The sequence below is a fragment of the Lactuca sativa genome, chromosome 8, assembly GCF_002870075.4.
Source record: "Lactuca sativa cultivar Salinas chromosome 8, Lsat_Salinas_v11, whole genome shotgun sequence".
NCBI classification, from domain to species: domain Eukaryota; kingdom Viridiplantae; phylum Streptophyta; class Magnoliopsida; order Asterales; family Asteraceae; genus Lactuca; species Lactuca sativa.
This window is the reverse complement of record NC_056630.2, coordinates 146,246,135-146,273,981: the sequence shown is the minus strand read 5'-3', so window position 1 is coordinate 146,273,981 and position 27,847 is coordinate 146,246,135. Positions and strand designations below refer to the sequence as shown.

The window sequence follows — 27,847 nt, the reverse complement described above, 5'->3', positions numbered from 1 at the left end:
AACATAATGGAATTGTTGAGCTATCATTGGCAATATTTGGTGATTTGGCAATGCAAATTAAGGGATAAGTTACTTTGGGAGAGTTAGGGTGTCACTTGAACTGTATTTGCAAAAATTTATATGGGTGTGGGCTAGCTATTAAGGTTTTGTCGTACATGCTGGTGTTGGTATTCAGTTTTCCCAAATAATCATTCAATAAGAGATTTACTGCACTTTAGAGTCTCATTTCTATGGTAATGTTGTTGTATAGACTTTCTAGAAGTGATGCAGTTTTCATATCAAAGAAGATTTTTTTGATTTGGAAAATATATTTAATGAGGGTTTTAAGGCTTGGGGTTATATATCTTCCTGGTTGTAATATGATTCAAAGTCTTATGTAATTTGTCTCTTTGGGTTGTAAAATAGCAAAAGTTTGCACATATATGTTGGACTGCGTTCTATTTGATTAAGTCAAATTTTACTTTATTACTACTTATTTGTATATAAGTAATTACTTTATTACTACTTATTTGTATATAAGTAAGGACGTGAGTTAATTTTTACCCAGATACCGTTTATCTGTGTTCCATTTTGACATGTGAGTATATGTTGTATACAGGAAAGGCTGTAAGTCAAATTTTACATTATTACCTGTGAGTTAAGTGAAGTTTTTTTTATTTTGTTTTTATTTATTTTTATTTTTTTTACAAATCAAGACTTACGTCGTATAGAAACCAACTACATGTCAAAAGGATAAAGCTTTAAAACTTTAAATGTAGATAACGTCTTTCGTCAATAAGGGTGTTTGAAGAAAACCAAATCCGAATAAACCGACTGGACAAAATAAGGTTTGTTTTAATCGGTTGATTTTATTCAGTTTTCAGTTAAATCGAAATTTTAAAACCTTATTTTATTCGGTTTTCGGTTAACATTTTGTCTATTTAGGTTAACAGAATAAACCGGTCAAGATTTTAAAATTATAAACCTTTTTATTTTTATTTTTTTGATTATACATATTTATTCCATAATAAATTAAACTATTAGTTGGAAACTCTTAATGAAAGTAATCGATTCTGCTTTATATGGGTTGTGTATGGTTACGATGTTATTTCTAAATCTTTAATTTTCGTATTTTTTAGCTTAAAATAACATATTTTTCCTTCTAACACAAAACAATAATATAATTATTTTTAACCCAAAAAACAACTTACTTTTATTTTTCACCAAAAATAATAACAAATTTATATTTTTTAACCAAAATCGTGGATATTTTTACTTTTTAATCTAAAACAACAATATACTTATATTTTTAAACCAAGACATGAACATATTTTAGTTTTTACAGACTACAATGTGTTTTCTTTGAAATATGAAATGTTTCACTGCAAAGAAATAAAAACCACAAGCCGAGAGAAAACCGATCGCCTCTAGGAAACTATTCACCAAAATGAATCTGTCACATATGCCGCAACCAGAAGGAAATCATCTAATGACACCAAAAGGAAACCAATCGTTGAAATGAACTAATCTCCAACGCCGCATCGCGCGGGTACGCTACTAGTATATATATATATATATATATATATATATATATATATATATATATATATATATATATATATATATATATATATATATATATATATATATAGGTAAAGTGAATATACCTAACAACCTTATATAAGCTTAGTTACCTAACCATATCATACTACGTAATTTTGTATCATATTTGCATTGTAATCACTCAAACTTCTTAAAATTCAACTTTGTAACTTGATTGCTTCCAAAATATTTAGACTTTTACCATTATCTTCCTTCAAATGACGTCTTTCTATGGGAGACTCCTTGGTGGGCTTCATATACTACCGTTACAAATCAAATGATGTAGGAGGAATATAATGGTGAATGTCTGAAAATCTTAGAAGTAAATTAAGTTAATGGTTCAACTTTAAGAATCTTAGATGATTGCAATGAAAATATAATGCAAAACAATGTAGTATAATGTGGTTAGATACCTAAGCTTATATAAGGTTGTTAGGTATATTCACTTTACCATATATATATATATATATATATATATATATATATATATATATATATATATATATATATATATATGATTCAATAGAACATGTTTTTTTTTTTTTTTCTGCACACAAATTAGAAAACTAATTTAATGAGATTTGGGCCAATTAGTGAATAAAGGGTTTCTGATTTGAACAAGGGCCCAAAAAGAAGAAAAAAAAAACGTTTTTTTTTTCTTTTATTTCTTTAGGGCAAAACACGATCTCTTCCTCTCGCAGCAAGTTCACTTCGTGTGTTTGGCGATCTTCCAAAACAGCTTACGAGCTCAAGATCATTCACGAGCCAAGTTTAAACTGTCGACGATTCTGAACAGGAGAGTTTTAATCGCCGATTTCTCTTGCTGCTATCACGATCTCAGAATAGGTAACGATCTTCTAAGAGATTATTTGCAGTCGCTAAGTTGTATACCTCACGAGAATTACTGAGTAGTTTTACTGCTTGATATCTCCAAACAGATTCTGGAATAGGAATCGATTTCAGGAACTTATTTTTCTGTTTACACGAACTTAGATAAATTGAGTACAGGATCCTATCTCATTATATACTATACAAAACACACACTTTCCTAATATGCGCGAGTCCAACATACCTTTGATTATGTAGCTATTTTGGACTTATTTTATCGAATAACATGGAAAATTGAATTATAATTAAGTTAATCGATTAACTGACATTGGCTTCAAACTTCAAATTTATATATGTTTTACATCTTTCTTCTTACATGACTAATATCATTTAGATTGCACAATCTTGTTCTAGTATAATACTACAATTTATGTATATCCTTAGCTACAAGGCTTTCATAAAATAACAACCTACTCTATATATATGTTAAAATAAGATCTAATGTCAACTTATTATACGTTTTTTTTTGCAGTTCAGTTTACTAACTTTTTATGGTTTTACCCAAACATATGTAATATATTTTTTTCATTTTTGGACAAATTTTGCTAATGATATGTTAAAAATGCCATTTTTCGGTTTCTTCACATCCCTGTTACCCTTGGTGACTGGGCATTTCTAAGTGTGACACTTTTTGAAGTAGAAAAAAAGAACAGTAGACAAATAAAATAAGTACATTGTTATTTTATAACCTTATCTTATTTTCTTTAAATAGACTACCCAACTTTGACTTCTACTATTTTTTTTGCAGATATCGCGAATGGGCTATTTTTAATCCAGCTAAAAAACTAACTGAAGGATTATTCATAAAATCGGAAATGAGTTTATTTCTAAAGCTTAGGCACCATTTACCCCATGGATTTCAATTTCACACACGTGGTCCAATAATTTCCCTCAATTCCACATGGTTGACCAGAAAATTCAGTCAACCCGCAAAACAAACACAAGAAGAAGAAGAAGAAGAAATAGAAATGGACCAAAAACGTCTCCCAACCGATTACGACCCGGCAACATTCGATCCAACCGAACACCGGAGCCCACCAACAGACCGTGTTTGGAGACTCGTGGATGAAATGTCATCGCTCACATTACTCGAAGTGGCTCAACTCTCTTCAATTATGATGAAAAAAATGGGCATGAAAGAGCCGCCGGTGGTGGCGGTGATGAAGCCGGGTGCCGCCGGTTTAGCCGCTGGTGGTGGTCAGGCGGCGGCTGCTAAGGAGGAGGTGAAGCCGGAAAAGTCGGTTTTTGAATTGAAGTTGGAGTCGTTTGAGGCGGCTTCGAAGATTAAGATTATTAAGGAAGTTAGGAGTTGTACTGATTTAGGGCTTAAGGAAGCCAAAGATTTGGTTGAAAAGGCACCGGTTGTGTTTAAGAAAGGGGTGAGTAAAGAAGAATGTGAGCAAATAATTGAGAAAATGAAAGGTGTTGGTGCTAAAGTTGTTATGGAGTAGTGAAGAATATGATAAATTTGAGGCGACATTTTTTTTTTTGTTGTTGTAGGGTTTAGGGGCATATTTATTGTTGATGTATGCTTGGGAACCATTTCTAAAAGGGTGAAATTTGGATTTTTTTTATATTTTTTTTGGACCCTTTTGGGATGTATGCAAGAGCAAGAAGATTTAATAATGTGATATGCTTGTTTTGAGGGTGTTGATTTTGGTAGGTTTGATGGAATTGGATTATGAGTTTTGAATACTTTGAATTTCATGTTTGATAGATAAATATAAGTACAAGATTTATTTATATATATATTTAAAATGAACAAAAGAATAATTTTAATTTTTTTGTATAAATGTATTACTGAATTCCAATCCATTTGGTCCCATGCTTGTAGATCAGTATTGTTTGGATCTCTATGGTTTGGTTGTCATTTCTCATTATATATAAATATAAAGAATAAGATTTTTATTGCTTTTAATTTATCTCGATTAACAGGACCATAGTGATATTTTGATTATGCATCGTCTTTCCACAGACTATACCTAGCATGGAAGGTTCTGTAGATTTTGTTTCTTCTGAACAAAACATTTTTACTTTGTTGGTTTTTTTCAAGGGTAAAATACACTAAATAGCAGCATACTTTCAATGATTTGTTTATTATACCATTCTACTTTGTTTCAATAACCTACCCAACTATAGGCTATTATTTATTAGCAATGTCATCCAAATACAAATGTCCTAATAAGATTCTTTTGTTATTGCTATTATCGAATAGCTTTTTCAAGTACAATGCCTTAATAACAAAACAATTAGTATTTATTAACACAAGGACAAAAATGAAAATATGATATTGTTGTGATACATAAATAAAGAAAGTCCATTGCTATTTCTTATATCAACCATGTAGTGTTTGATTTCTATTAAAACTTATATATATATATATATATATATATATATATATATATATATATATATATATATATATATATATATATATATATATAGGTCTAACTAATTAACACATTGAAGAAATAAAAAGATGAATGCCATGGATGGGATTGTAATTGTAAGTTCTCATTTGGTGATACATTTTATGCATATCAATTTTGAACATCTTAAATCTCAGATTCTTCCCATTTTTACTTTTATTATCATCATATTTGTTGATTGGTTTTGGGGTTTTATATAAAAACAACATATTTATCATGATCTGGAATAAATATCGATTACCTCTCTCACTTGTACTTTTCAGTGAGTAGGAAATGAAATTTTAATATTTGTTGATTAATATAAGTAAATAAGATATTTATTTTTATTGATTTACCTTCCAAATAAGATGAATTACATGTTTAATAAATAACGTAATTTTGCATATTACAATACTTATAGCCAACAGTCAATATAATGAAGTCTCATGAAAAAATAGCAATGTGCTTTCATGATCTAACTATGTAATGGGATGCAGATTTATGATCTTTGGTATAATTTTATCATTAAAAAAATAGCAATGTACTTTCATCCAATTACATAACATATTTTTCACTGTTAAAATTGAATAAGTATAGTGTCCTCCTCATAAGAACAAATTTGAAAATACAAGGCTATAATAGGGTAGATTTTTTAAATTACAATGTCTTTATAGGAAACAAAAGCATAGAATACCTTCTTTTGGTCTTGCTTCAGTAGAAGGTTGGTTTTGTCTGAAAGAGAACCAGACTTCACATTCTCATCCCCTTTTCAATAACAGTGGGTCCAGATGTTTCCTTTAACTTATATGCAATTAAACAAACCAACATTCATAAAGCTACAAATAACACCACATTTTTTCATCAAGACACAAAAAACTAGAAAGAAGACTCTGGGATGTTTTTTTTTTCTTTCACATTAAGTGTATCAACATTAAGTCAGAAGGAAAGAGCCTTCGTTCAACCTTATGTATCATTTCTATATTTTAGGATTAATATAATCCCCTAACACTTATTAATCATTGACATGCCAACTTGTGGAAGAAAAGTATCCACACATCATCTATTGGACTCATTGCTTCCACTTGATGCTTGAATACATATTCAAGTTGCAAACCACTTCAAAAGGAAATTTCAGTGAACATTTTCACAATTTAGAGACTGGTTTTTGGGTATTTTCTCTTTGAGAATAATCCTCAATATATACAAGCTAATTATCAGCCTAATTTACAGCCTATGCATCAGGGCAGGATATTTTACCATCATCTCGAATACAAGGCTAGAAATAATGTTGAGTACAACAATTTTAAATTCGTCAATTTAATTCATTAGCCAATTTGTTTCTACTCATTTCTTTACAATAATCTATTTGTTTATGTTGTTTGTCCCAAATTCAATAATAAATATTCTAACATTCATCAACTTTTTCAACATAAAATGTTTCGGTTACTCATTCTTGAGATTACTAATTTTTGTGATTCAATCCATGAATCTCAATTCATTAATTAATTAAGCTGCAATGACCATAGTACCCAATCTATCTTTCCTCTTTGTTTCAATAATTCCAGAACTGGTAAAAGCATTCACAATGGAGAGTTTAATGGAAGAGTTGAATGAGGTGACATGCCTACTTGTCATTCAATGGATACAACTCCACCATTGTGAAATGTCACCTTAACATTCAATGGATTTGGAGTTCAATGGCCATTGAACTCTTCAATAGGAAAAAGGAAAGTCTTTAAATCTTTAAATAATTATTTTTTTTAATATGTTCCACTGAACTTGTAGAGTTTAATGCATTGTGGGATAAAAATAAATAGAGTTGTATGGAATAGTGAATGATGATGTGACACTCCATTGAACTCTATAGAGTTCAAATTATTGTGGATGCCCTAACCTAAAACCAGTAGCAACTAAGTAGACCAATGCATGTGACATAATCACTAAATGCCACCCATGATTTTAGAGAAATATAACTCAATGCATTAGCTAAAAAATATCAACAAAGGCTTATTTGTATGTACCTTGGATCCACGAACAACATTATCAAGAATCGAGTGAACTCTATAGCAGTAATTTCTGAATGTCCATCAATAAGCTTCAATTTCAATAGTCGTTTACCATTTGAACCCCTTCAATTTCAATAGTCGTTTAGATGCTTACCTTCAATGCAATTAATTTTATGGACACCAACAATGTTAATCTTGGTTATATTAGTTATAATAAGAAAAATAAGTCATAATATAAAAGGAAGTCCTTTTTGGTAATTTTACACATATAAGCAGTTTTTTTTTGCCAAACACTTAAAATGACTTATTAGCTTATAACGTTTTGACACCAGATAAGTTTAACCAAACATTTTTTTAAAAACTCCGTTTTGACACAGCTATAAGTTAAAAAGTTAAAAATTATTTTAAATAAACTTTGCCAAACACCCTCTTAGTAAAATTGATTATTAGTATGCCATAGATGATTAAAGATGTCATCGTTATGTTTTAATATGTGGTCGTTTAATGAATACCTCATCACTTTATATTTATTTTGATTTGTATGGTATGACTATTATGTTATTAAACAATCAATATTTAATTAATCAGCGTTAGAAATCTACTTTAATAATGAAAGTTTTTTTTTTTGTTATATGTCGCATTCTCATTCAATTTGTCAAATATCATTTTGTAGTTATTTTGAATTAATTTTTTTTCTACATGTCATTTTATGAGTTTTTCTATTTTATTAATTTCACATAATATTTTAATATAATAATTGTAATAGATGTAGTAATAAATGGATATCAATTTTATTAATGAACGTAACTTTTAATTTTAAAATTCTCAAATTAAAGTTCATTACTTTTTTTGTTTATTTATTTAAATTTAAGATAAAAACATTTCAATTATAATAATTCGTTTATTTTTTATTTTCTTATAAATTCAGAGTTCTTAAATATGTCAACTTTTATATTTATTTGTTTATACATGAGTCTCACAACTTTTATATATATATATATATATATATATATATATATATATATATATATATATATATATATATACACACACACACACTAGCGGTGGACCCGCGCAAAGCGGCGGCGACGAATAATTTTTTCAGGTGATATGTTTCTTTTACAGAAATATTTGTTCCAAAGATAGTAGATGTCTTAAATAATTGAATACAACTTTGATGTTATTTGTGACACGATACATCAGATAATTGAAAAAAGAAACTGTACTTCAAGGCGACACAAAATATGAAATGTATTAGCCGTTCAAATAAAAATAATACAATTATAAAAAAATACACAAAATATGAAAATATGTAATAACACATGATTGATTATACATTATTAATCGTACAACGCTTCTTTATACACCACTAGGTTATAACCCGTGTGTTACACGGTTAATGATATAAAAAAAATATACGATAAAAAAAGAAATTTATTTAATAATATAATTGACCATAAAATTTAAATATAATGATTGATGCATATTGGTAAGTCTATCATCGTTGTTTATAAATAATATATGAAATGGTTATAAAAAATAAATAGTTTTATTTAAATCATGATTAATAAGAAATCATAATAGTTTACTTTGAAATTTTTTAATTTGATACATTGAATATAAGAATAACAATTATATAAGATGCTCATTAGGTAGTATCGTTGATAGTTACAAGAAATAAGATTTGTACTTTCTACATTTTATAAAACAACAACGTAAACAAAAGAACATGAGCTCAAAGTATGTTATCTATGGCCACTCCAAACTCTATAAATCTGCACATCAAAACAACAATATAACCAAAATTAAAATGGGGTTACATTTTGCTTTATAAATATATTAAATTTCACCATTTTAGATCGTTTCAAACATGCCAACTTCTAATCTATCTTTTATATATGAAGCTGTTAAAACTAAAAAAGGCTACAAACCTTGCTTTCAAGTTGAGTGTTCTTAGCCTTTAAAAGTGATGATGATGAGTCAACAACAACCGCATCATTTTTTAAAAGCAATGACATACTCTATTTTAGAATATTCATCATGTTTAATAATAAATTATAGCTTCTAGAGCCATTCGTAACACCTATAAAGTGGAAGTTTTAGCCAAAATTTTATATAGGATTTTAGATATACTAAGAATTACATGGAAACAACATATGCTTGACATTGCCAAAATGATTCTTTAGTATTTAGGTGATACCACAAGGGCTTTTTTGTAAATATACATAGTTTCTCCTGTGCTTTCAATTTAAATGTCAAGCCTAATATTAGAATCGTAATATAAAATATGTACTGATGATTGAAGATAGGTTTGTAAGTTACAACTTGAAAAAAAAAAACATTACAATTCTCATTAGAGAAGTCCAATGTAGCTAATTGTATTAAAATAACATCGAGCAAGATGACAAAGAAGAAGAAGAGTTAGTTAGCAACATCACACATAGTTACATAGAGAACATATGGTAATACAAGTAGCATGAAAAAAATGTCAAAAGCAATAAATTACCTTTTGGATGCCCTGATCATTGGTTATTGCATCAACACGAGTCTTGTAAAGTAGAACTTGAAAACATATGTTCAACAATAAAGCAAAAAAAAGTCAAGAAAGCAATAATATTATAAAAATAATCCAAAACAAAACTCAAAAGAGTAATATACATCAGAAGTGAACTGACTGGATGATTATGAAAATTGTAGATATTAAAAGAGCATCCATAGAAGAATACAAAACTGGTTTAAGTGGATGGATAAAATTTGAAGTAACTACTATTAATCTGTTCAAGAAGCTTGAAAATAAGTGGCTTTGTGGAAGTAGAACATGGGTCGATAATCTAGAGGATATTGCCAAAGGGAAATCGATATTTATGTGTCTTTTTTTTTGGGAGATCAAGATTTCAAATTAGGGTTTTAAGAAATTCCTTTGTAAGATGCAAAAAAAGCAGATCATTCTTCCTTCCATTTGCTTCCATTATAGAGCAGTAGGTGTGAGCTAAGAAAAGAGCAGCAGATGACGATAATCAATGTGTATAACATCTGAAACAAAGGGTAAATAACATCTCATTAATTACAGAAAATCCAACAATTTGTAAAACAGATTGCAATACATTTGGCTTAAAGGGTGAATGATTTTTATTGTTTCGTCCAATATAAGAATTAAGATTCAACAACAACGTTCCATATAGAAAGTATTGATTGGAACTAAAAACAGGGCAAATCAATGGTAAACGAAAGGCATAACAAAAAATAATCCAAAGAACCCAAAATAAAACAAAATAAAAATATTCAAGGGTTTAAAAAAAGATTTAAGAGAACCTCTTGTTACCCTGTAGGTTTTTTAAAAATAGACTTGAGGCCAATTCCATGTTTCATCTCAATTGTTTATGCCCCTGCTCCTGATTTGGAAGATAGGGAGATGGAAGACCAAATGGTAACGACGAAATCAGTAAGCAATAGTGGTATATGGTTTTTAGAGAAAACTATTGTCCATGGCGGTCATGTTGACGATTGCACATGGTGGTGAAAGCGGCAAATAATGGTTAGCGGTGCTAGGTTTTGAGAAAAAAGGGGCTGGTGGGTGGATTGTGGTGGTGAAGGTTGTATGACGGAAGTGATTGAGCGATGATTGGAATAAACTCTTTCCTTATACCAGTCAGTTAGAAAACAGAAAAGATTGTTAATTTCAGTCCCATATAATCAGGGATTATGAGAGTTATTAGAAACGATGTAAATAATAAACAATAGAAATAGAGAGGTAGCGAACCCTAAAAAAGAGTGATGGTGGCGATGGAGGCAATCAAACAACGACGTTGCTATTTTGTGGGTCTCCCTGATTATTTGGGATTTAATAGGATTACCATTAATGCTCCATTGCTGATTTAAAAAATGATCCCTGACATATTTGTGTTTCCTTATTTTTAGGAATGAAATTGAATATTGAAGAGCAGGAATAGGCGGGAAAAAAAAAAAGAACGGCGAGTATAAGAATGCCATGTGGCAAAAACATAGCCTAGAAATGTGCCATGTGGCAGTTTAGAGAGCGTTTTATTAGGGATAGGGATTTTGTTTGTATAGACTCTATCACCTTTATAATTTCCGTTATGATTGTTCAAAGTATCTGAAACCTATAAATAATTCCTATTTTTTTATTACCAAATCAGTCTTTGTGATTTTTTGACAATTAGTTTGGTTACAAAAGGAATCACAATAGATATATAAATTTCGAAAATCAATGTGTAGTTGAAATTTATAATTTTTGTTTAAATATAAACAATACCAAACTCCATATATCTATCCATTAGGTCTCTTTTTTAGAAATTTATCATCCTCCTTACTATCTTTAAGTTTACCTTACAATTCATATTTTGATCATCCATTTTTGACACCATAATAATTCGTTTGAAATGGTATCTCTATAACCACCTACCAAACAAACGGTAACTTGTTGCTTTGGTGTAAGAGTAATACCAAATAACCCATGAGTTTAAGAATACTATCAAACAACCACTGAATATATATATATATATATATATATATATATATATATATATATATATATATATATATATATATATATATATATATATATATATATATATATATATATATATATAAAACAACTTGTTCTTTTCGAGTCTTTTTGGTTTTTCCGATTCTATTCGGTTCCAAAGCAAGTTGTGCATGTTCTGTCGGCCTTCGGTTAATACCCGAACTGGAACCGACTACATCCGGACCGAAACCGGTCTCGAATTGGTGTAACGAGTCCAGTTTCGGTTCCTATTATTGTTGAAATTCAATTATCGGTTCTTTCTGTTCCAATCTGTTTCGGTCCGATTCCGAACCTTATAACATCCCTAGTCTTGTTGTCCCAATTTCTGCCATTTTGAAATATTAATATTACAATTCTTATGGATTCAATGAATCTTGGGAAATATCGATAAAGAATATATTTTTTGTGTTGTTGAGTTTATTGCTAAATCACGTTTCCTAGAATGGCTAATATTCTTGATTTTGTTTTTACATTTTGTGTGTTTGTCTTTACATTTCGGTCGATATGCATGCATATCATGTGAAAGAACACATTAGAATTTGTTATATCCAAGGTTGTGAAAGAGCTTAAAGTTAGACAATTATTGATGAATATGTTAAACTCATTTTTTAATTGCTAATCATAGAAGAATCTTTTTAATAATAACCCTACAATTGTAGCTAACTGCATGTAAATTCAATTTAGTCCTTTTAAGAATGGGTTTTATGATCCATAAACATAGGTAAAGACGCGCAAATCCTGAGTACTCGAAACTGATGTGAAAATATATTTATTGCTACTTGCTCTTTTGAAACATCTTTAAATAAAACATCTTAGTGTCTGCCCAACCTATGGTGGAATCTAGTTTTCATCTTTGAGCTCAAGCATAGCATGAATCAGTTGAGGCTCGTAATTCCATCATCCTTCCAATATTGTACTTTTAAAAAGTAGTTACAAGAAAAGGAAATACAGTTCAAAAAGAACCAACGCTACCAACATCACTATATTTGAGTTGGAACAACAATCATAGTGTCCTATTACTCCTATATTGAGTATGGCAATGACAAGTAAAAGCACTTACAATATATGAACCCAAATCTTACAACCAAATTCAATTATTACACAAACGATTATCGAGAAACATTCCAAACGATTATCGAGAAACATTCCAAGTTTAGCCCAGTCCATGACGTTTTCTTTAGTGGTTGAAGATGATTTCACTTTTGCACTCAAAGTTGACACACCTAATCCTGCAAACTTTCTTATTCTGCAAATTATCACAACAAAAAACTTTGATGCAAATTAAAATACAGAAAAACATATAATTTGTTAGATGCTCACTTCCATGTTAAGCATAATCACCAAGTACTCAAGATATATAAACCTTTACTCATAGTTAATTAAACGAGATAGAAATGTATATCAATGGCTACTTGAGATTAATCTAAAGTGAGAAAATAAACAAATGTTAGAGCATAGAAAAATAACTGAAGATTCCAGAAATGACAAAAACTCGCAGATGCTTGATTTAACAAAAAATTAATCACGGAAGAGAGATAGAAAGGGTTTTATTTTTGCAAACACACAGATAAAGAGAGATAGAAAGGGGTTGGTTTACATATCAATGCTTGAGAACTTTACTTAACGACGAGGGCAATTTCGACTTCTAGATTTAGCTTCTCCTCATCCTTCTCAACAACAGGACAAGTTACCTTGTTCAAATTAGATAATCTATAAATATTTTCTATTTTTGATTCATTGACCCTAGGAGATTATAGCCGCCTTGCCTATGCACCCCACTTATGAACATGGCTGGATCCGCTATAATGTACTATCTAAACATCATAATTGCGTATAATTATCATAGAAAGTTGATATTGTCTATATGATTTTCAAAGTTTTTTGCTTGATTCGTGGCTTTCCTCATCAAATCGTAGCATCACCAAGTTCTCTATACCTAAAGAAAACGAAAACAAAACATTTGATTTGGGGAGCAAAAATATATAAAAGGGTTCAACTTACTGGGTCGTTCCTTTCTCAAACCAGAAATAATACCTTAAAGACCTCTCTTTCCTTAGAAATAGCGGAGTATGTGATGCTCTTTCAACCTATGCCACAAAAAGTCCAAGAACATAATTTATGTAGGATCAGGCCTTCGAATCTAACCAACAAAATTAGGATTATTGGTAAAACCAAGATTTTACCTTCAAATTCCATACAAAGACATGACCTTTAACTTGATATAAGACAAAAACTCAAACGCACATGAAGATCCAACCAAAAGAATATCTATTATAAAAAAGGTTAGTAAAGATTTTAACAAAAAATGACAAAACCTGTAACCCAAATATGACCTTAAAGTGAGTATTATGGTTGTAAGCAGCATGTGTTCGCCTTCAAATTGATCTAAGACAACAACCCGTGCACACATGAAGATCCAATCATAAGAAGGCCTGTTGTCAAAAAAGAATAGAAAAGATTTTAACAGAAAATGACAAAACTGTTGGATTAGTGTCTAAGTCCATAACTATTTTGGTATGTACTTGACCCGATGGTGCATGGTCCTTTTGGGTTGCCTTCACCAAAGCAACTTGATAGGATGAATTATGGAGAGAAAGGATTAAATATGATTTATTAATATATTATGAGAATAATATATTAAAGGAGAAATCATATTGTTTAATTAATATTAGTCAAGAATTAATAAGAATTAAGTTTGTGACTAAAAGACATTAATTAAACTTAAGGGACTAGAACTGTCAATTGTATGATAGTTGAATATTGAGCTAATGGACTCCATATTAAAGGAGTGGACGAATTCTATGGGGAAACCCATTAGAAATCGTCCTAGGCCTTTAAGGAAGGAGTCCATGGGTTGCTTAGGGCTTAAACATCCAAATTAGGGTTTCCTTGTTAGATAACCCTAATAGCCTCTCTATTTAAAGGACCCTTATGGCTCAAAAACGTGGTGAACTTGTGGATTAGGTTTTCCACACGTTTTGGGCAGCCTCCTTATCTTCTCTTCTTCATCCTCTTGCTCGTGGTGTTTGTGAACCATTAGAGGAGTGACATTTGTGATTCTAAGCTTTCTAAAGTCATTACAAGGAGGATTTGAGATTGTTATTGCTACATAACAATCAAGGTATGATCTAAACCCTTATTCATATGTTATATTGATTATCATATGCTAGATCTAGGGTTTAAAGTCTTGGATGAATTGCATGTACAATAGAGAAACCTAGATCCAAGCATTAGGGTTTATATGAGCACATAGGATGTTCTTATGGCCAAAACCCATCAGTGGTATCAGAGCCTTGATTGGTTTCTATTGTATTGATGCCTTGTATGTTTGTTTAAGTTGAAAAATCATTTTTTAGCCCATCTGCCTGATGAACTCGGCGAGTCCATAAGGGTACTCGGCGAGTTCGAGCGTCAGAAAGAGGGGATTTCGGGATTTCTTGTTGTTTTACTCATGGATACTTGCCTTATCTGTTTTAGGTCATTAAAATCCGATTTTATACATATTTATGAGTATATCCTTGATTAAACAAAAGATAATTACCAATTGATTAGATAATAACTTCCTTATATGATTAAAGTTGAATATTTGTATTAATTGGGTAACTTATTTTGCAAGAAATTGAAATTAGGTCAAATATAGATAATGATAAAATTAATTGTTTAATTTATATTATTTGTTATTTGATCCTTGTGTTATGAAAAGTTTCAATTTTCCCCTTTAGGTTTTATAGTTTAAATTTGAACTCAAAAGTTTTGTTTTGAAATTTAAATAGTTAAAACCCTAATGTTTTGAAATGTTTCAAAACTTTCCCTCAAGTTTTGGAATTTAAAAGTTGATTAAAAGTTTAATTTAGGAATGTTAAATTCTAAAACCCTAGTATTGTTTTGAAAAGTTCATATCACACCCTTATGGTTTTATTAATTAATTAAGGTGTATAATTAAAAGAGATTTAATAAATCCATAAAAGTTTTGGTTTACAATTTAATTGAATTAAAAGTATAATTGTTAAAATTGACCACCTAGTATTTTAAAAGTGTAAAATACACCCTATACTATATATAACATTAAAAGTCTAACATTATATATATATATATATATATATATATATATATATATATATATATATATATATATATATATATATATGAGTAAAAGTCAGTCTTACCGTTAGTAGACCTCATTCACGAAGCTAGTCTATAAGGGGTGTTTAAGGAAATTGCCTATAAAATGGCGATTGAATGGGTATCTACTCTTACCCACCGCACTCTTAACTAGTGGAGGGTCATTAGCCGAACGGGTAGGATAGGACGGAACCTTCCATTATAAGTATAATGAAGTACAAAAGTAACTAAATGTTTTACAAATTCCCAATCTTAGTAACTTTAGGCAAAAGTGAATTGATGCAATTCCATGAAATTACACTTTGTGCCCTTGCGAAGACGTTGGTGGAGCGTGTGTGGTTTACCGGCACACTAAATGGTTCTAAGCAAAGGTAGCAAAGGGTGACTCAATGTTTGTCATAGTTCGGTGGAGCGTGTGTGGTTTACCGGCACATCGAATAGGTGACTGTAACATGTGGGGGCACCATGTAAGTTTGCATGGTTATTCACACCCGCTTTGTGATCCTCGGCATCCCAGTCACAAACTAGAGGGGCATATCGAGATTTAAACATGCCATTGAAAAGTTCAATGAATCTCAAAGGATCTAGGAGTTTTCAAAGCATTTAAAACTTAATTAGTTTTTCGTTTTTCATGGTGGAAAATTAGTGAATCGTCATTCACTTACCTTCAAATGTTCTGCAATTTGAGTTACGGCATCCCTCTCCCGAGTTGTGGAATATTGTGTTGGGTCCTAGCCTTAATATCTCATTTGGGTGATTTATTAAGGACTCAATCTATCAACTAACTTGAATTTATTTTTCTCCCGTTTTGTAGATGTCAATGTACGACAACTATGGTCTTCCCAAATCCCGTGGAACAAGCATTCCACATGAAGATGATATTCCACGATTCGATCGAGGAACAAGAAATCATGTTTCACTTCCTCCACCTCCTCCAATTATTCTCCCTAACCCATAAGATCGAAGAATTGAAAGGTTCAATGTCACTAAAGCCCTATTGGAAATGAAACATGAAGATGGTAAACCCGTGTGTGCCCACGTTCTAGGAATGAAATCACACATCGATAGGTTGATAATGTTGGGTGCGTCATTCCCTGATAAGTTGGCTGTGAACTGGGTTTTGTAGTCACTCCCTGAATCATATAATGAGCTCAAAAGAAAGTTTTATATGATGGATCATGACGAATACCTCATTGACCTAACTTACATGCTCATTGTTCTTGAATCAGAAATGATTTGGCAAAGCAATGGAGCGTATTTGTTGGGAAAGTCAATCAACCATGCTTCTGAGGACATTCTAGGAGAACCGACCTGCGTTTGTTGCCAAGAGAAAGGGCGTTGGATACAAGTCTTCCCTAAGAGCCTGAAGAGTCCAAAAGATGGGAGAGTCAAAGAGTATGGCTGTGCTTCAGGTAAAATCCACTATCTAACTCCATTAAGTTCCTATTCGTTGATTCTTAATACATGATGTGATAAGATTGCATTTGAATGTTTTGCAGGATCAGTGAAAAGAGAGGAAGCTTGATGAAAGAGCAAGATGAGTCTAATCACAAAGAAATGGATCTCGATCGCATAGACTTGAAGATTAGATTTTAAGCTTAGAGAGTTATGATAGAGTTGTTAGGAATATTTGACTACATAGTTTTTCAGTTGATTTTGCACTATAAGGACAAATGTTTTCCGCTGCTTTTATGAATAAAATAAATTTTGTTTTGACTCATTTATTTATTTTTTATTTCCTTGCAATAAAATCGTTATGAAACATTGATGTTCGTATATTTCTACAACGAGTGGATGTGATTCTTAATTATGTTGTTTGTGGAAATGTCGAAAATTTACCTAATAGGGAGAGTTTCTCATCACCCAAGTTTCAATTGGATAGAAACTTGGTATCATGCAACTTGGTTGCACGATGAATGAGAAATTTCATATTTGGAAATTAGACTAATTCATTGACAAAGTGTTAAGTGAAAGACTAGGAGATCGAGTACACAAAGTTGTGTGTTGATCAAATCCACCACAAGAGTAACAAAGATACTCGTCATGATTTACTAAAGGTCTAGTAAATGTGATTATACTTACAAGATTAAGTATAATTATGAATTGATTGAAAAGTTTAAATCATTAGCAGAACGAATAAGAAGAATCAACTAGGCAGAAAGATAAAAGTTTCTCTATTCTAAGAAGAAGGGAGAGTACCTTTTATTATGTGTTATGATAAGTCTTAATGATTAAGAACCATATCTCAATTAATCCTCTAAGTGAGTCTTAGTGCAATGGTATGTCTAAGAAGAGGAATCGAGAATTGAAGAAATGGTTAAATCAAAAAGTCAATCATACTTCGTTCCAATAACAAGTCTTAGTGTTAAGATTGTGACGTTGTGTCACACCCCCAAACCAGACGGTGGAAACGTCCGGGGGTGGAGGACTTCATTTGTAGTATCACAACACATGTATCATAGTAATCAAAGCACAAACAACCATTGTATTTAAAAGTATAATATTTACATGTGTTCAATCATTGTATATTGAAATCAAAATAGTATTACAAAAGAAGAAGATAAGACTCCTAATGGCTCCATCTTCTCAAAAAGCTCGGGGAGTACCTGTTATTATTTCCCTGATAATACAAGTAATTTGAAAAGAGAGTATCAACAATAAGTTGAGTGAGTACATAAGTCTTTATGTTTGAATGGGTGTCTTTGTATTTTGAATATGAAAACACTTCTAGAAAATCCCATATTTTCTATGGTTTGTGAAAAGTAGTTTTATTCCTATAAAACCGTCTTATTTGTAAACCATTGTATTTGTACAACTTGTATTTGAGAATGTGCCTGGCTTCACCAGCTGGTATCGAAAACTATAGTATAGCATTGTACTTTGCATTTTGTAAACTGGTACTTTGAAGATATACTTACGTTTAGTTGTTTATACACTAACGTGTTGTTAATATCTTTTTAATGAGTTATTATAACCATACTAAGACATGAACGCCTGAAACAAACGCCTGATGAGCGCTTAAACTGCTGATAACCATTACCACTCATTGGCGTGTATGCCTGACTGTAGCTAGCAGCATGGGTGCGGGGTTGTCAATCCCGATATAGATCTACACACAACTTGTTTCGATCCCCAGACTGGAGATTCTGGTTATAATGTCAGGGCTTTACTTTGGTTGTCTAAAATGAATTAAACAACCTGAATTGAATGTCTCATAAAAAGCATATAAACATTACATGTATATTAGTTATGAAAACCCAATCATTCTGAAATAAATGATTGACAGTATGTTCTTGACTTAGTATCCCGAACATGTATTTGATAAGTGTAAACCCTTGATTTGTTTTGAATTAAAACCCTTGTAGCATGTAAAAGAGTGTATTCATATGAATTATAGCTCTATGTATCATAAATTATACCTATTATAATTTATACGTACTTTAGGAACTGGTAAATAACTATTTTTGCATGTAATCCTTTGCTCAACGTATTACAAAGGTTAATTAAACTGATGAAATAACTTTTATATTTATATACATATACAATTTTATATATAGGTAAAATTTAAACGACCTTCGAACAAATAACCGGTACTATAAGTCCACATCCAAACAACGAAAAGGACCTAGAATGAATTATTAGTCCTAAGCCTTTTAAATCTTATTTATATTAAATTATATATACAATTATGTATATTTGGGAAAAATATAAGTTTATAAAAGAGTTCAATATTTGAAGTATTTTTGATGCTTTAAAATCATTTTATCGTGATTTGAAATCATTTATTTATAACACAAATTTGTTCTGTTATACTTGTATTTCCCCCCTTAAAACAGTAGAAATTATGAAAATACGGGGGTATGAGCTCACTTGATAGGTGGTAATTCGGACAGGGTTTCGTTTCACGAAAAGGAGTTTATTTGTCGAGAAACTGGCTCAAATCGGGCAGAGTTTTGACAGGATAGAGGATGAATTCTTGAGAATTTAGGGGCTTCACGGCTTACTTTGGGCTCGAGTCTTGATACCGGGGCTTTAAGGGTTGTATATAAGCTTAAGGGAGTGGAAAAGGTGAAAGAGGGTAAAATTTGGGGTGAAAAAGTGTAAATTCTTCGGAACCCTCGCATGGCTTATATAGGCCGAAGCCTCGGATCCGAAGCTTATGCGAGGCTATGCGAGGCTGACACTTTGCAAAGGAAAGCAGCTTCGGTTCAGAGGTGGTAGGCTCGGATTGGACCAGACCTCGGTCCAATGGGAAGAGGGCACGTGCGAAGGAGTGTCCGAGGAGGGTGCGAGGGGCGTCTCCGGGGTGTCTCCTGCGAAGTTCTCCGAGTAGGATTGGACCGCGGAGTTGGCCGAATCAGAGGGTGACACGCGAGACATCGGTCCACTCAGCAGCCGACACGTGGAGGTCTCGCATGCGAGGGTGGCGTGGCAGTCACTGTTCATGCGAATTTTCCCGGTATTTGGTATTTTTCTTTATTTTTTTGCCAAAACTTGTAAAATTCATAACTTTTGCATACGAACTCCGTTTTTGACGTTCTTCATATGCACGCGTAGCTAAAATTATACTCTACAACTTTCGTTTAGACTTTGTCTGCTAATTTTGAATTTATTTTTAATATTATTATTTTAAACACACCGGGACGTGAATCCGTTATAAATTCATAACTTCTTCATACGACGTCCTTTTTTGTCTGTCTTTTTACCGTGGTACTACTAATGACGAGACTTTCAATTCTTGTTTAGGTTGTGTTGGCTAAAAACCACTCGATCTTTATTTCGAGTTTTTAGTTGTACACTGCTATACTGAAACTTAGAAAAATTATAACTTCCTCATACGAAGTCAGATTCTCGCGTTCTTTTTATGAAAGTTCTCGGTTTAACATAAACTATAACTTTCATTTAGATTGTTAAGGCTAGAAAGCCTTTTATCAAAAATTCAGTTTTTACACTGAACAGTGTTTTGCCGGTTTTGTCACGGATTTTCGATTGGTCATAACTTTTTCGTTATAACTCGGATTTTAGTGTTCTTTATATTTTTGGAAACCTTGTTACAATCTCTATCACTTGGTTCAACCCAATTGAGATTATTTAATAATTTATTTTTGAGGGTCAATTATGTAAATATACATAGTATGCCAAAATTTCTCTTTATTTAATTAAAAAGAAGTACAATTTGACCTACACTATTACATAAGTTTGAAATAACGATTTGTTACACGTTGAGTGACAAGTCTAAAGAAGGGTTATAACATTCATCAAATGTAGAATTTGGAATAGGATTTTCTTATTTTCGTACATTTGAAATTGGAAAGTTGTGATGTCTTGTATAAGACAAACACCAACTAGGACCAATTTTATGTGGTGTTTTGTCTTGATAAAAGCTGCACTAACTCTTGAATATTTGGTTGTCAAGAAATGTTTATTGACAAGAGAATCTTATATGTCAAGGAGTCAGTGGGAGTCTTAATGGTCTTGAAAGGTTTCAAGAACAAATCAAGAATAAACCTTATCGATCATCACTGGCACACGAGTTGAGGCTCACAACCTATCGTGTTGACACTATCTTGTTTCTATGTTGTTCCAATTGAGTTAATTATGCATGTGGGTCCTATGAGTTCTCATATGAATGCATAAAAGGCAAGGACCTTGATCAATGAAAATTACATTGATAGGAAAGGGTGAGTTGCTTAACTGCTTGGAAGACATGGTGGGCAGCTGTGTTACCATAAGGCAAGAAATCAAGATTAAGAGTTCGGTCCATATGAGTTTGGATTTGTCGTAAACTTTGGTTTTAACAAATTCACATGGATATGAACACATACACCATTAAAATCTAAGTGTCATAAGATTCCCTCCTTCATGAAAATGACTGTGAGGAAATGCTTTCACTAAAAGAGTTTTTAAGAAGATAGTGATTGTGAAAATTGGATTCTCGAATTTGATTATGGTTACCGTATCCCTTTCCATGATTCGAATTGTGAGATTTGGCAATTAGTCTAAATTGTTTAGACACACATATGAGCTATCTGAGGGAAAGGTGTATAAGCTTAGATAAAGGATTATCAAAACATTAGGTATTAGAAACATGAACTTAAGAAATTCAATAAGTATTCTTTTTCTGAAAGTTAAGCTGTTTCTGGATACATGTCAAAGCTAGTGGGAGCATAAATGTTATGTTTATAATAATCATCGTGATAGTGGGAGCATAAATGTTATGATTGTATGATTATTAAGGCAAGTATTGCAAATTAGCAATATTAATTATAGAAAACAAGAGTCATACTTTGCAAAGTTGTAAGGGTTGAATAGTTGTTTTGCTATAATTAAGGGAGAGAATATTATGCTTCATTTCAAATCTAAAGGCTTAGGTTTTGGAATATTAATATTTTTAGTCAAGGATACATAGTGTGTTCTTAAATTTCGATCATGATTACGACATTCCTCTTCATAGTTCGAATTGTGAGAACGTAGCACATAAAATATTATGGCAGAAGATTGATAAAGTATCAAATCTTCATGTAAGACATTATGCATCGTGTACCATACGCTTCGGGTATAGGATCGATTGCAAATGTTGTAATATTTTACCATTCTAAAATTTTCCAAATGTCTAGCTCATTTAGAGGGAAAACGACAAGAATCGGTTTTGACTAAGATAATTAAACAACTATCAAAGGACAATCCAAAGTTCGCCAAGGATTGGTCTCTTGTGAGTAGTTGGAAGTATAGTATTGGATGGACCATATCGACATTATTATGAATAGATAAGATTCTATTAAGAATGAGTTGTCATATGGAAAATATGGAAACGTTTCCATATTGGGAATTGGATATTGAGAATCAATGTCTAGATTAGAAACTTTTTTGCAAAAGGATGTTCAAAGGAATGTACTTTGAGTGAGAGACATCATATCTCAGGAATTGTCTTGTAACAATCTCCGATAGAGGAATTTGTAATTACATTGGCAATAGTCATTGTGACTTTAGTGCAGTGACATTACGAAAGGATCATTGCATAAAATGTTAGAATCTAACATATTCCATAAGTGCCAAGAATTTGATATTATTTCACTTATGAAAAAGGATTAGGAGTTGTGAAATGAGTATGATTGGAAATGTGTTCATTTGATCTATTTCACAAAGTAAGAACCATAGGTAAGCATTGTGTGCATGCGAAGAGCATGAGACAAGTGTAGTAATAATTCAAGTAAGAAGTTGATTACCCGAAACGACAAACAATGAGTAATCGATATGGTGATAAATAAAAGGTGTTTTATTTATACTCAAAGGTTTGAGGCCATATGGGATTAGTATTATTCATGTGTTTCACTTTGCATGTTTTGACTTCCTGAATAATTTAATTGGTTCAGAACAGTTAAATTATTCGAACGAGCCACAGTCGTTCATATGTTGGAAGTAAGTATGAATGAAGACTGTCGTGAATTGGTGTGTGGATTGTCTAAAGTGTATTAGACATAAGCAATTGTTTGCTGCAACGTTCATGAGTGCTTATGAATATGATTTGAGCATTGGATTAAACCCACGCTCACTTGGATCACTTCATGGATTTTATCACGAGTGATTGGTGAGATGATAATATCTTATATTCTTGAAACCGAGATGTGTGATTTGTATCTTGCGAGTCGGTTGCACATTGATAATATGTAAACGCACCAGTAACTTGGTGTTATAAAATATGTTGTTGTGTGTGATTCGGTGAGTGAGTGCAAGCGAGCATTGAGTCAAATTTTATCCGTTCCTTTTATTCAAAGTAGGATAAAAGCGATATTTGTGGGCCCCTCGATGATTTAGTGATGGCACCTAAGTGCTTGGCTAAGCCGGGACTAATTTGATGTGTTCAAATTGTAGTATGTTGTCAGTCGTCATAAATCTTTATTCGGGAAACAGCACATAGACAGAGAGAATAATTTAGATCCATGTCTCAGTCTATACGATATCTAGAATGGAGGAATATATGATCCCTTATCTAAAGGACACGCGTATCTGATAAGATCAGAGTTGACACCGGCTTTGGAAAGCTACGAATCCAAGTGGGAGACTGTTGGATTAGTGTGTAAGTCCATAACTATTTTTGTATGTACTTGACCCGATGGTGCATGGTCCTTTTGGGTTGCCTTCACCAAAGCAACTTGATAGGATGAATTATGGAGAGAAAGGATTAAATATGATTTATTAATATATTATGAGAATAATACATTAAAGGAGAAATCATATTGTTTAATTAATATTAGTCAAGAATTAATAAGAATTAAGTTTGTGACTAAAAGACATTAATTAAACTTAAGGGACTAGAACTGTCAATTGTATGATAGTTGAATATTGAGCTAATGGACTCCATATTAAAGGAGTGGACGAATTCTATGGGGAAACCCATTAGAAATCGTCCTAGGCCTTTAAGGAAGGAGTCAATGGGTTGCTTAGGGCTTAAGCATCCAAATTAGGGTTTCCTTGTTAGATAACCCTAATAGCCTCTCTATTTAAAGGACCCTTATGGCTCAAAAACGTGGTGAACTTGTGGATTAGGGTTTCCACACGTTTTGGGCAGCCTCCTTATCTTCTCTTCTTCATCCTCTTGCTCTTGGTGTTTGTGAACCATTAGAGGAGTGACATTTGTGACTCTAAGCTTTCTAAAGTCATTACAAGGAGGATTTGAGATTGTTATTGCTACATAACAATCAAGGTATGATCTAAACCCTTATTCATTTGTTATATTGATTATCATATGCTAGATCTAGGGTTTAAAGTCTTGGATGAATTGCATGTACAATAGAGAAAACTAGATCCAAGAATTAGGGTTTGTATGAGCACATAGGATGTTCTTATGGCCAAAACCCATCAAAAACCTCGAACCCCGAATATAACCTTAAACTGAGTAATGTGGTTGTAAGCAACGACGACATATGGCTATGCTGGGAACGTCGTCAGTGGCGATGGAAAAGATAGAGGTGAGTGAAGAAAGTGTAAGGTACCATTGTGGTGGTGGCAGAGGATGGTAACGACGGAGGAGGGTTTTCAATGATGTTTGAAAACATAAATTTAGGGTTATAAAGAAGGGTAAGAGATTATCGGGTGGTTGAAGGTGGAGTACTAAGGCGATGATTCTTATCACTAGCATAGAGGTAGAAGTGAGTGGTAGAGGTCGTAGTTGTGCTAGTTAGCGGCAATATGATTTGTTAGTGATGTGGTGACCTATGGCTGATTAAGTGGGTGGCATCATTTGAGTTTAGGTTAACAGAGAAAGGTGGGAGTGAATCTAAAGAGTGTCGTGTGGGATTGAGGGAATGGCGATGAGATTTTGACGAAACAGACGACATCAATTATGGATTTCAAAATTCGAAATTGACTCCTTTTTGGAAAGCGTTTAGATGTTAATGAGTCTCCTTATTTTCAGTAAAAGATGAGTATAAAATCTCTTATGCAAGAATAATAGTACTTAAAGCTCTATAGTTTGGACGATTTTAAAAAATCTAATTTGAAAAATATATAGATAATATTATTTTATTGGTGGTTGATTTTACTCTAAGCTTAGAGACTTGAACGTCTTAAAAAAATATTATTATTATATTCAATCTATTTTTAGAAATAGTTAGATTTCTTTTATAAGATAGTATATATATATATATATATATATATATATATATATATATATATATATATATATATATATATGAGTTAGTTGTTTGCAAATTCTATAAGTACATAACAAAGAGTGTAAGCTTTTAAGGAAACAAAATTTAAATCACAAAATTCGGTTCGAAAAAATATACTATAAATATGAAATATATATAAAACTTCATATAATGTTAATATATATGTAACAGCCCGAAATCCAGGTTAGCTTTATAACCCTTCTATTTTGGAGAATTGGCTAGTTAGTCCCTTAAAGTGAAAGATGTAATGGGTGAGTACGCTGGGCGTACTAGGGTGTACGCCGCGCGTACTCGCTCGCTTAATTTGTACGCGGTTCGTTTGGGTACGTTGGGCGTACCCAAGGTTACGCCGGGCATAACCGACCCAGATGCAAAACCCTAATTTGTGGCCTTGCACTATAAAAGGAACATGTAGTCCTTTGCCCTAGCCACCATACACCCTTGAGAGGGCCCTTGAAGAGCTGAGATTCTTGCTTTAGCTTGTGAGTGAGTTTTTGAGCTTGAAGTTGTCTTTTCAAGGTGAAGAAGGAGAAGAAGGAGCCATTGTTGGAGCTAGAAGTTGAAGAACAAGTGTAGATCCGAGTTCTACATTGGTTGGAGATCCTTCCTGAGGTAAAAAGCTCAAAGCTTTCCTTGTTCTTCATAAGTTTTGCTTGTTGGACCATTTTTAGGGTTTTTGGTTCAAAGTTGGTGACTTTATGTGCAAAGAGTCTCCATAAGCTTAGATTTGACCTTTTCTAGTGTAATATGTGTTGAGGAGTCATAAAAATCGAATCTTGGACGTGGATCTTGTGGAATGCATGAGTTATAGTCTCATTATGGAAAGAGGAAAGGTGTTTTGAGCACAAAGTGACCTTTACAGCCATGCAAAGGCTTAAAGGTTCCAACTTTATGGTTTAAGACATATTAGAGGAGTCAGATCTGAAGTTTGGATGCAAGTCTTAACCGTTTAAGACCTGAATGTGCTGAACAAGGAAACTGGGCATTACGCCGGGCGTAATCCCAGTACGCGCCGCGTAAGGGGTTGCGTACCCTGTTTCTGGAATGCAAGAGTACGCCCCGCGTATTGCTTGCTATTGACTTTTAGGGTTTTAGTCAACATGTGGACTATTGGGTCAGGGAGGGGTAAAAAGGTCTTCTACCCTTCTGTGGAATTTTAGAAGGAATATAGTATAGACTTACGAGTCGTTAATGATTTAGAATGATTATTTGATGTGATTAGGCGAGGCTAGGTCGAGGTTACGAGAATCAGAAATATCGAGCACGTGAGACTTAGAAATCATATGAGGTGAGTCTTCTCACTATACTGTACCTGGAAGGGTACCTATGTGTGACCGGAAGGTCTGGTATGCTATAAGATATATGCATTGTATGTTAAGTTGCCTTTTTGTATGCGTTATGTATGCTATGCTTGATATGGGCCGGAAGGCATTATGTTATGGGCCGTAAGGCATTATGATGTAGACCGGAAGGTCAGGGAGTTATGGACCGGAAGGTCGACACGGGTGGGACCGGAAGGTTTACCGGGTCGGGACGGAAGTCCCCTGTGACACATGGACCGGAAGGTCATGGCCTGGAAGGGCGTATGTGTGTAAGTGGTATATTGGGGAGCTCACTAAGCATTTATGCTTACAGTTGTTGTGTTATGTGTTTCAGGTACTAGTGAGGACCGTGGGAAGGCGCCGACATGACTCGTACACACACCCGCAGGCGGATTTTGATTTAGTTTATCTTGGGATTTGACATGTTTTGTATCATGACTATGTTACATTGGATTTTTATGGTTTTATTTGGATGAAATTATGTTTTTAAGAAATGAAAATTTGTTTTGAAGAAATTACCTTGTTACAAGTTGGTATCAGAGCCTTGATTTGAGGGACTCAGATGCACCTTTGGGCGTGTCTAAACTCAAACCGAGGATTTGAGAAATTTTCAACGATAAAAATTAAAGTTTCTAAAAGAGAAAGAGGTTTTGAGACAACCAGAATAGAGCAGTGTGTACGGTCAGCCAACGCCCGAACGGTGAATCCCCAATTTACCCTTACATTATGTGTTCTGAGATATGCTATGTTATATTATGCATGCTAGAGTAGGATATGTATTCATATTAGGACTAGAGTGGCCTGAGTTGTGATGCCTTAGCCTAGGAGATTTCTGCTACTGAGTTGCCTTGAGAGCGAGTAGGTAGTAGTTAGGAGCTCATGAGAGGTCTATCGGAGGGTAGCCAATGCATAGCGAGAGTAGAGTACTTGTGATCCAGGATCCAAGGAGGAGGACTTGGGGTGAATGCTGATGCGGTATGGTCAGTAGTATAGGGCCCGTACTACTGAAGACACCGGATCAGTGAGCAGCCTAGGTAAGAATCCTTTGGGTATTGGAGGAAGAGTAGGGTTGCGTTATCGAGTGCGAGTATGCTCGATCGAGTCTATGATATTTTATGTTGTATTTCAGAGGCATCATGGTTGGGACACGACACACACCTGAGAGCAGTGGGGTTAGTGACGAGGAGATCCGTCGATTGATTCATGAGGAGGTGTCTGCTGCCATCCGGGCTGAGATTGCAGAGATGTTTGGGGACATCAATACCACACTAATTGATACCTTTGATGAGCGGTATGCAGC

General features: G+C 32.9%; 1 protein-coding gene and 1 long non-coding RNA gene across 2 annotated transcripts; one reads left to right on the top strand and one right to left on the bottom strand.

Annotated features, from left to right (window-relative positions):
- The first annotated feature begins 2,261 nt into the window (after positions 1 to 2,261).
- Positions 2,262 to 4,114, top strand: LOC111918537 (uncharacterized). Its single transcript, XM_023914190.3, has 2 exons — positions 2,262 to 2,427; positions 3,218 to 4,114. The coding sequence occupies exon 2, from the start codon at positions 3,285 to 3,287 to the stop codon at positions 3,918 to 3,920; it is 636 nt and encodes a 211-aa protein (XP_023769958.1). The 5' UTR covers positions 2,262 to 2,427; positions 3,218 to 3,284; the 3' UTR covers positions 3,921 to 4,114.
- Positions 4,115 to 12,321: 8,207 nt separating this feature from the next.
- LOC122195659 (uncharacterized) lies at positions 12,322 to 13,813 on the bottom strand. Its single transcript, XR_006186135.1, has 2 exons — positions 13,613 to 13,813; positions 12,322 to 13,516 (listed from the first exon to the last, which is right to left on the bottom strand). It is a non-coding gene; the product is annotated as an uncharacterized LOC122195659 (long non-coding RNA).
- Between the last annotated feature and the right edge of the window lie 14,034 nt (positions 13,814 to 27,847).

Excerpts from the sequence above, each read along its gene's own strand:
- LOC111918537 (XM_023914190.3), top strand. The coding sequence starts at position 3,285 with ATGAGTTTATTTCTAAAGCTTAGGCACCATTTACCCCATGGATTTCAA.